General features: G+C 47.6%; 1 protein-coding gene across 1 annotated transcript in view; it reads right to left on the reverse strand.

Annotated features, from left to right (window-relative positions):
* Positions 1 to 7478: 7478 nt before the first annotated feature.
* The window catches only part of LHX8 (LIM homeobox 8), an 8514-nt gene continuing 5628 nt past the window's right edge, over positions 7479 to 10364 (reverse strand). The window contains exons 6-8 of the mRNA XM_085309834.1: positions 9602 to 9697; positions 8633 to 8816; positions 7479 to 8057 (exon numbers count right to left, since the gene is read on the reverse strand). Coding sequence (XP_085165960.1) covers positions 7981 to 8057; positions 8633 to 8816; positions 9602 to 9697 — 357 coding nt within the window. The 3' untranslated portion in view covers positions 7479 to 7980. The remainder of the gene's footprint in view (positions 8058 to 8632; positions 8817 to 9601; positions 9698 to 10364) is intronic.

Consider the following 10364-nt stretch of genomic DNA (forward strand, 5'->3'; position numbering starts at 1 on the left):
GCTGCGCGGGGACGAGCGGGCCGCGCCGAGGCGCAGGCTGCGCGGGGCGCCGCCGCTCCGCTCTGCCGGGCCCGCGGCGGCCGGGGGAGTAGTTGGCTTCCGTCACTTACTTACTTACTTTTAGCTTGAGGGCTTCACAGCCACAGGCAAAATAAGATGTGCAGATATTCTACAGAAAAATCACATAGAAAGAAGTCGTATTTGTTTATTTAAAAAAAAAAACTGAAGATGACTGAACCACATGCAGCTATTTGTCTATATCGAATGAGCTGGTCTGAGCTGCACGCTGATTTTTCCCTGATAAATTTTGCCCTGACCGGTAGTGTTTGCCCRTACCGCCTGGCACAGAGCTCCTTTAGCAAACCCATGTGTGTCGGTAGCTTTTTCTTGTCATCTTGCCTGCAGGAATAACTGTTCCCCATAAGAACATGATAAACTGACCTAAATGCTGTCACCCTAGCTGCCCGGGGGGGGGGGAGGCCATGTGGGGTAAGAAGTCAAGTCCCTGTGGCACTGGAGGTGTCCCCAGGAAGGAGGGTGACCAAAGCTCAGCCCTGAAGCTGCTTTTACCACTCATAGAAGTCACCAAAACCTTTTTACATTTCCATTGATGTAAAACAGCCAAAACTGATCAGGATCAGGAAACGGTGCTGAATGCTAAACCATCTTTATAGCTCAGTGTTTAAGTGAGACTTTTGTTCTTTTTGCTGGTGGAAATGGTTTCCGTATTGATTTGTTCTATGCTGGGCTACACCAGCAGTTTCTAGTCCTGCCCTTACTCTCGGAAGAAGCTGTAATTCACTAAAGCTGGCAGTATCTTTACCATTAATACAGCGACTGTGGTTATACACATTGCTTTGTCCAGTTTTTCACAAGAAGGTGAAAAAATAACTTCCACACAGCCTAGCTGGCAGCAGTGAGGGCAGCGTCCCAGAGGACCTCACCACTGCCCATGCTGGAGGCCATCCTCGAAGCTGTGTCTCCTGCGGGGACGAGTGCGCAGCCTGCGCCGGAAGCGCAGCGGGTCCGTGGCTCCCGCCGTGCCCTGGGCTGGGGACGGCTGCTGGGAAGGCGCCGGCCACCAGCGCGCAGCGGCAGAGCACCGGGTGCAGTGGCACCCGCATGCTAATGGGCTATGGGTGGCAGATGTTTACAGCTCAGGTGATTACCCTCCCGGAGTCCTCCTAGGACTGCATCTAAAATGTGCTGTTTGGCTGGCAACCTCTAGAGAACACTCTTGCCACTAAGACGAGAGATGACATATCGGTAATGAGAATTAAAACTAGGCTGATAAAGGACAAGGGTCTTAAGGAGCAGCACGAGCCCGCTCAGCTGCTGTGCTTTAAGAGCACAAGAGCAACAGTCCAGCAGATGGGAAAAAGGTGCCCGGGGCCTTCCAGCTGGTGGCTTGAGAGGGATCAGCAGTCTGCGCACAGAGGCCAAGACAGCGGCAGCCTTGGAGAAGAAGCTGCTGCAGCGCTGAAGATGTGTTGCAGTGACTCTGATGACAGCAAGTCCGCAGGCTGGGAGGCAGCACTGACTGTAAAATCACTTGTATTTTCATCGCAAGGAAAATATTTGGAAAACAGGGTGTAGTTTGCACAGACTTTAACTACTTGGAAAAAAAAAACACATAATCTTATCCATCCGATCCAAGATGTTGTGAATAGACTTGATTTTAGGGCAGGTCTACACGTGAAACCTCCTGCCGTGTACTGCCCGGTGCTCCCAGGGTGCTGCATGGCAGGGCTGGGCCACCAGGCAGTTTAGCAAGAGTGTCCTCTGCCCCAAGCAGCTTTGGGACAGAGTGGGTATATTTCGTGCCTGGGTGATGGTCATATGCAGAGAGCCATTTTTGAAAAATGCCTAGAAACTGCACAGCCGTTATTGCAGCAGGTACGAACACAGACTCGGGCAGCGAGCTTCCAAGCGTGAGCTCACAGCGACAGAGCTACTTGTCTGGCACGATGGCTCTGACTCACTCACGGTTTTGCAGCAAACCCCAGAAGCAGCACAAGGGAAGTAAACAAAGTACCAGAAGGTGCTTGCGGCACTTTTCTCAAACAACAAAAATGTCACATGCCTTCTTCATTTCTCCACTGAACTAGACTGATGTGAACTTAGARAAAAACAAGCCCAAATGAAGAAGAAAGATGTCTGCGTTGGCACTTTCTAATTAGTCTAAGAAACACCAAAAAGTGTGAAATTGCCCAAGAGCTTGTTGTATCCATCAACATAACATGCTTTTTGCTTTGCACTACTCTGTTTGTATGCTTGACAGGAGAAGGCTAAAGTCAGTATACTAAGCCATTAATTATGGAACAAAAATACTAAATAACATCATCATTCAGGAAAGCTGTCATTTTTAGCTCTGAAAAAAAATGGAATTTGCACACTCTACAATTATGTTCTGTATTTCATATTGCAGTAATAATTCCACAGCACTGAAAGGGATGACTGCAGCACAGCAACGCATTCCAAAATTAGATGCAATTTAGCTCTAGTATTACTTAGGAAAATCCAATGCAGAGCCACATTATCCAAGCTGATCTATTCCAGGAGGGCAGAAATGGCAGCATGCAGAGGAGAGCAGCGCAGCAGCGTCCACAACCTGGGACACAGCACAAGGGCAGAAGAGCTCTGCGAGGAGACAGACCCATCTACTCAGGAGGCATCTTCCAGGGGACCGTGGCCTGTGTGTCAGCGTGCTACGTGAGCCCAAACCCTTGGCAGTCTAGAAGATATCTGGGGTATGAATGTGATGATCAATGGAAATCAGCTGCCCTCGGTACCAGGGAAGTAGAAAACGCGGGTGAACTGTCTTTAAAATAATTTGTGAATATGCAACTCTCAAGACTGTGGCAACTATGACCAGCTACGTGCTATAATTTGTTAATAGAAATGTTGGCTGAAGCTGCTTTTGTCAGGAGAGGAGGGGCAGGCCGGCCAGTCCCTCGGGAATACTCAGCTGCTACCTGTTAAGGGCTGCTGAGGAGGGGGGGCAGAGCTCGGGGGAGGATGCAGCGGTAACAAGTATGGTTGATGCACCCCAGGAAGATGTCACATCTCGGACAAACCTCCTCTGCTGTCAAGAGGTTCTTTATTTTCTTTCCTCTGGCAGCTGCTTCATAAAAGATGAGATTTAAATGTGTTCAGTACAGAGGGCTCAGTCTGTGTGCAATACAGAAACACCATCCCCAAAGAGCGTGACGGGCTGCTGGGGACGAGCCGGTGAGCTGGACGATAACAGAAGAGCGAGTGAATGTGGCTGAGTGTGCAGAATTGTTCTGCTCTTGGAAGCTATTCACAATGAGTAATTTATTTAAAAATAAAATGAAGAAAGCGTTTGATAGGGGTCATTTTAGCGTACATGGAGGAACTAAGAACAATCCCATAAATCTTTCCCTTTACATTCAGTTTATGCTGCATATCAATCTACACTAATACTTTTCCCCACAAGCAATGAAAAACAGTTATGATATATTTGTATTGCCGTTATTACTACCAGACTTTTTGGAAAAATTTGTGAACAATTTTAAAGCAATGAATGGTCTTGTAACAAACATACACCTCCATGGTTTAGGATTACGCTGTTCCCAGTAACATTACCCCAAGCATACTTTTTTAAAATTTTTTTAATTTAAATGGTGGATGAAAACACTTATACCTGCATTTTTTTTTTTTTTTTTTTTTTAGTATCCATTATAAAAAGATTTACTGGCTACTTGATTATCTTTCCCCAAAGTCCCAAAGTAGAGAATTTCACAGCCTGACCATCACTGTATGAAGGAACATATTCTTATTCTGAGCATAAATTTGTCCTGTATTTATTTAACATGATAGTTCAAAATAGTTATAATAGTTCAAAAAACAGCTCTGGAAGAAATGAATTATTTCTTCTGTAATATTTCTTAACTATCACACAAATATTTTTGAGAAGCGAAAGAGAGAAATGAGCTCAAGGTCGTTATAGGCTTGTCTTTTGTTAAAGTCATTTTCTGCTCAAATGCATTATAAAGCCAGGTAGTAAAGCCAGGACCACTCTGATCATTCTGCCTGAATGTCTGTGTAACACAGAATTTTAAAGTTTTTTAAACCAAGTAAAGCATCCTTTTTTTTGAAGAAAGAGACAGGGAAAGCCTGATGTGATTTAAAAGTCTCCACTGGCAGAGAATCCAGCACAGCCCTCAGTAAGAAGTTCCAGTGCTTCATTATCCTGTTTTACAAAATTACACTGTATTTCTAGCCTGAATCTGCCTAATTTCAACTTCTTGTCCTAGATTTTATCATGTGTTGGTACATTGAAGACAAGAGCATTGCCAGATTTCCTTTCCTGGGAGAGATGCTTGGCCCAGGCAGGCACTTTTCTCATTACGCTGGAGGAACTGCACCGCAGGAGATGCGTTTCCCAGTTCTTTATTCGGGTTTGCAGCTCTCTGCCAATGTCTCTGCTCTGAAGCACTCTCTTCAGTATTTACCACCCCTGCAGTCCTCATTCTCTGCCAATCTTTGTGTGTAACATGCTTCTCTTTTTTTTCTGGATCACTGATAAAAGTGTTAAAGAGCTTGGTTCAAGAACTCATCCTGATCCACTAGAAACACACCTTTTGCTTTCTGTTACCTTTGGAGATGCGTCAGCTGATTGTTGTTCAATCCACTTAACACACTTTATATCTTTCTAGTTTCTTAATCAATGTATCTTACAAAACCAAGCATACCTTATGAAGCTCAAGTACTTTTGTCACTCAATATAAACTCATGCAAAAAGGTGTCATATTAGCTGGATGGGCTCTATTTTCCTTCCATCTTAATTTACTAGCACAAATTATCTCTATTAACTAAGTCTTACATTAGCTACTGACTTGATATTATTTGTTTGTTGTCACAAGAAAACAACCTGGAAAAATTAAAAGGTCAAACATAGGTAGGAGGCTGAGTGGAAGAACATCTGTTCTCATTAAAAGCCTCTGTTTATTGCACAACATTGATTGCCAATACCAGAATGATACTACAGTGCATTAGAGTGCAACTATTGAACACGCCAATGTTTTAAAACCTGCACAGGCCTTTTAAATAGCTGCAGTCAAAACAAAAGTGCTTGTGCTTCTCTTTGCCTGTTTGAATAATCTTGCTCAACAATTCACCGAAGATGGAAGGCAAGGGCTGTTTCTCTGGAAAATGAGAGGAAAAGTAAGCCCTGTCCAAAAAATACCCAGCAGTCTTTTTTTTTTTTTTTTTTTTTTTTTTTTTTAGCATCCAGGAATAGAAAAGCTGCCTGAACACTGCCTTGCACTACTGCATGCCCAGAGAGCATCCGGACTCAGTGGCTCCCCATAGCCTGTGTTAGCTACAGCCGTGCCAGGGCTGTAAGGCCCCAGCTCCGCACGGGGCCGTGGGGCAGCACACAGCTGCAATCCTGCGTTCACGCTGCACTGCTGCTGGCACCGGCCCTGCAGGTGCCACTGGCCCTGTCACGCACAGTGAGCACACTGCAGTGGGGCAGCACAGCAGGAAGGTGCAGCAGGACAGTGCAGTGGGATGGTGCAGCCTGGCAGCACAGTGAGATAGTGCAGCAGGACGGTGCAGCCTGGCAGTGCTGTGGAGTGGTGCAGCAGGGCAGCACAGCGGGATGGTGCAGCAGGGCAGAGCAACCTTTAGAGATACAGTGCAGTTTGTACGAGGAGATTTTTCACCTCTCTCCTATGCTGGGTGGGATATGACAACTTTAGGGTTTATTTTGCAGCTGCGCGTGTGGCAGGGCAGCACAGGGCGAGGGAGCCCTGCTGGCACAGGGTGGACAGGGCAGCACAGGCACCCAGGGCAAGGCTTCCCGGGGCGGCCGCTGCCCCCGGCCCCCGCTGCTGTCCCTGCGCGACAGGTGCCCGCTGCCCCCAGCCTCCTCAGTGGGGCCGCTCAGCACCAGGGGCAACGAGCCACCCGCACAGGTCTTGAGACTCTCCCAGAGGGAGCAGGGGTCCGCCAGGGAGGCAACTGCGACAGGGGACACCCAGGCAGCCCCAGAGCTGAACGTCTCCTTGTGCCTCCACCGGCAGCTGGTCTCACCAGATCTCAAGGACACTGAAGCTGGTCAGTCCATCAAAGCAGAGTGGGTTAGTTCCTGCTAGAGGGACTTAGGGAAGTGGAAGTTGGCTTTAAAAAAAAAAAAAAAGTGAACTGCATTTGAAATCACAACATTACATTAAGAGCTAAATCAGCATTACCTACTGTGTTTAACTGACAAAACTCCAGCAGTAAAGTAGTTCTACTTGAATATCAGACCCAGCAAGTGACCAAGAATCAGTTTGTCTACTGGTTTGCAAGCAGCCAGACATGGACTAGGTGTGGAAAGTGTCAGATTTAATTCCGCATCCCATCCAGAGTAACTCCCTGAGAAGAACATATGTCAGAATAAAGGCTAAACTCAGCAGAAGGGAGTTCTTTGTGGAAAACTTATGGTAGAGTTTATTAGCCTGGACAAAGCACTCTGCCAGTGCAGCAGATTGCTTTCTACTGAAATTAGCTTCAGCGTTTGTGAACTGCACTGCAAACAGTGCTGACATTTAATTTTTGGAACCTGAAGAATTCAAACCTTGACATTAAAGTTATGGCTGTCAAAGGCCATCATTCTCCTATAGGTAATAATACCTTCATTACCAAACTGAAATGGTTTTACCAGAACAGTTGAGACATTTCAGAGCAGAGAAGTTAACGCATGGTTTTGGGGGAGTGTGTGTGTGTGTGTGTGTGTGTGGGGGGGGGGTGTTCACACACAGCTTGACCTACCCATCTTAAATCCTTGAAGAAAAAAAATCATTTCAGGTCACACTATACACTAGCCTTTCCCTAACAAATCAGTGTACCAAAAAATGCTTTGCAATTAAATCTTAGCACATTAACGATTTAATACACAGTTGACATTGTTCATTTGACTGAATTCCAATTTCTATTCATATGCAGTTTGATATAGGTCAGTTAAAATACTAAATGCTACTTTAATAATGCAAAATCTGTTTAAGTACTGCACATTAGTTATCCTCCTGCTTAGCAAAATCACAAGGTAAAAGTCACCAATCAGAAGCTAAAGTAGTACAAACACAAAATATTAAAGCAGATTTGAATTCAGGTTCTCCACTTGCCAACTTTCATCAGAGTTGAAAATCAATCCCAGATATCCCCTTTCCCTCATGCTGTCTGCAGGACTGGCCTTGTTTTGAATATACTTACCTTAAAGTAAGGAATATATATAATTTGGTGTGTCCCAAGAYGACTAAATCCTCTAAAAGGATATATATATATATACACACAATTTTAAATCAGTCGACACAGCTGAGAACCTCTGGAGGAAGGAGTTTGATGTACTGTACCCAAGCATGCCAGGGACCTTCTCTTAAAAGTGAAGATTAAAGTTAGGCACTTCACAAGTGATCACAGTTCAGCCATAAACACAGCAACATTTGCTTAGCATGCTACAGCAGAAACTTTATTCAGGTCATTTTGAAAATATTTGCAACCAAAATTTATTTTTGCCAGCTCACAGAAATAAGCTTTAACATATAGGCTGTATACAACTCAAATACAGGTAATACTTTTAACAATAACTTACAAGTATAAACTAATGGTAAACTACAATTTCACAAAGAATTGTAAACATTTTGCACAATTGTCAGTCCTTTCTTTTAGGCAAAGTGCTCTTTTGATGACAAATAAATTAACAAATACATAACTAGAGTGGACTACTTCCAGACATTACAAAAAGGTGTTTAATAAGGCTTGTAAACAACGTAACAGTTATTTATGCAGAATCCATAAAAGTGTCTTGCAGGCTAAATATACTTACATACCTGGACAGCAAAAATGATCTTGAAAATCATTTAGATGTTAAATAAAAATTTAACATTAATCTCGCTCCAATGATATTTTAATACACGTTAAATGACTTAAGGTTACATCCTTAATAGTTTATATCCCTGACAAAGAAAATTAGGTGTGACTTATGGGCAGCTGTGTCATTGAATGGGATAGCAAAGGCTGGAGTCCGAAAGCTGTAGGTGAATGAGCTACAAAAACGGAAAGGTTTACCGTCAGCTTCACAGCAGTAGAGAAAGGAGTGAAATAGTAAAAACCCACGGCATGAAAACAGCTCGGGGGTCCTGGCTACCTGGCTTCGCCGGGGTTCTCAGCCCCTTCCCGCCCCCCGTGAGCGCGGACTTGGCCTCCAGGGTGCTGCATCCCCTCTAAGCTGCGGCAGGCAAGTCCCAGACCAGCTCCTGCACGCCTACAGGTCCTGGGGCAAGGGGTAAACGGCTTTCTTCACAGTTACTGGCATTTCTAGTAACATTCATGCTATGTTACTAAAGTCCTTGATTTCTTATCGTCAGTGTTTGTAGTATGGAGAAGGCACAAAGCGTGGTCTTTGCACCCAGGTCTTCAGCTACCCTATTGCAGAGAAGGGTCATTGCTGGAAGAGCAACGATGGGCACCTCTTAACGAGGCACAGAAAGCAGATACGGTGCTAGGACACTCTGCAAAGAAACCTGCTGAGCTTTAATTAGTTCTTGACAAACTGTTCCCACTACAGGTGCTGGCGTGCTACGCGGACACGCAAGGAGTTACGGTAAGTTATTGCACCTACCGTCCATGTAAGTATGCAGAGCAGTTAACATGGTCCCGTCCTGGGGCACGTACGCGGAGTAGGCCATTTCCTCCAGCATGGGCGGGGAGAGCCTGGAGGGCTGGACCGCCGAGACCGGAGCGGTGGACGAGTGGTTAGGGCTGACGTGCTTCTTGTGGCGCGCCCGGCAGTTCTGAAACCACACCTGCAAGGTACGTCAGGGCGTCAGCCGCCTCCTGCAGCGGCACAGGCGCGATCTAGAACCGAGGGGCTTTCGGCTCAATTCGGTCAGTACGTTGGGCCTCGGATACGGCCGCGGCGCTGCCACAAGCCCGCCCGCGCTGCCCAGGCGGGGTGGAGGTGCCGCCGGCGAGCAGGGCGGCCACACTGTGCCCGAGCCGGCCCCGGGTCTCGGCCCTCCGCACCCAAGCGCGGCCCCGCGGGCCTCGTCTCTGCGGAGGCTCCTGGGCTGCTCAACCTGCAGAGGAGCCCCAGCTTTTGCCCTCGGGTTTGGATGAGGCAGGAACGCATTTCAGCTCTGCTCTGCAGAAGGGATCAGTAACATTCGATTAACCCTAGTGTTTGTGTCACAGCACAAGCAGTTTTGAAAGAAGTGCAGCTCTTCAGAATGGGCTGGAGTCAACTTTTTTTTTTTTTTTTTTAGATCAAAGTTAAAGTCAGCTTTTTTGGGGGGGGAGGGCAGGGGGGAATCAAAGCTGAGCATCATTTATATACTGTTTAGGCTGTGGAGTAACTTTTGGGGAGATTGCTTGTCCACTGCACAAAGCACATGAGAAACACAGCAATTCCCCCAGCAAAGTAACACGGTTGCTCTAAACCCATTCTGATCTCTGATGTCGTCTGAAGTTATGCTGAAACTGCCAGATTAAGTCTTTGTCCATCTCAGAATAATTTCACAAAACCCCCCCTGTCCTTAAGCATTTCCTATGGGCTCATCCCAGACTTCGTGTTAGCCAAGCCGCCAGTCACCTGTATCACACGCCTGCTCAAGCCTGTTCTCTCTGCCAGTTTCTGGAGCGTTTGTGCATCGGGATTGTTGTCCTGAGCAAACTGTGCTTGCATAACCTGAAAAGGCAAGATAAGAGAGCGCGTTTTTGTGCACAGCCCTCCAACAGCCGTGTTACAGGCTGCGATCCTGCTCCTGCCTCTGAGGACCTGTCCCCGAACAGGCTGCCCCGTGCATCAGCGGAGGGAAAACCCCAAGGGATGAACCCGCGCGGGGAGCCTCGGCATCGCCCCTTCCCCCGGCGGAGGCATCCGGGCAAAACGGAGGAAACGAGTTGTTCGGTGCCGGTCAGCAACAGCGGCAGCATTCAGTTACGATTGCAGAAAGAGGAATTAGGAGAAATTCAGGCCAATTCAGACGTGCTTCAGCAAGAAACCATCGGTATCAGCAGGCCACTTACCGCGCGGCCTCCCAGCGGCGCACTGGCCAGCTCGCCAGCGGGAGCGGAGCGAGCGCTCGGCGCTGTGCGGCCCGCGTGCCGGGGGAGGTGGGCGACGGCGGGAGCGCGCCCCGCTCGAGGAAGCCTTGCGGGTTTGGCGGGCTTTCCCCGCCACCTCGGGAACCGCAGTCTCCGTTTCCGGGCTTTGCCCCCGCGGGTGACGCGGCTCCACCTTGGCGCGCTCGGGCTGCTTCTCCTGGCGCGCGCCAGCGGCACCCACGTCCCCGCCGCGTCGCGCGGGCCGCGCCAGGAGCCGGCGGGAGGTCAGGCAGCCCCCCGGGCCCTGC

The sequence above is a fragment of the Rhea americana genome, unplaced genomic scaffold (genome assembly GCF_003343005.1).
Source record: "Rhea americana isolate MKP2758 unplaced genomic scaffold, rheAme1 scaffold_304, whole genome shotgun sequence".
Lineage (NCBI taxonomy): Eukaryota > Metazoa > Chordata > Aves > Rheiformes > Rheidae > Rhea > Rhea americana.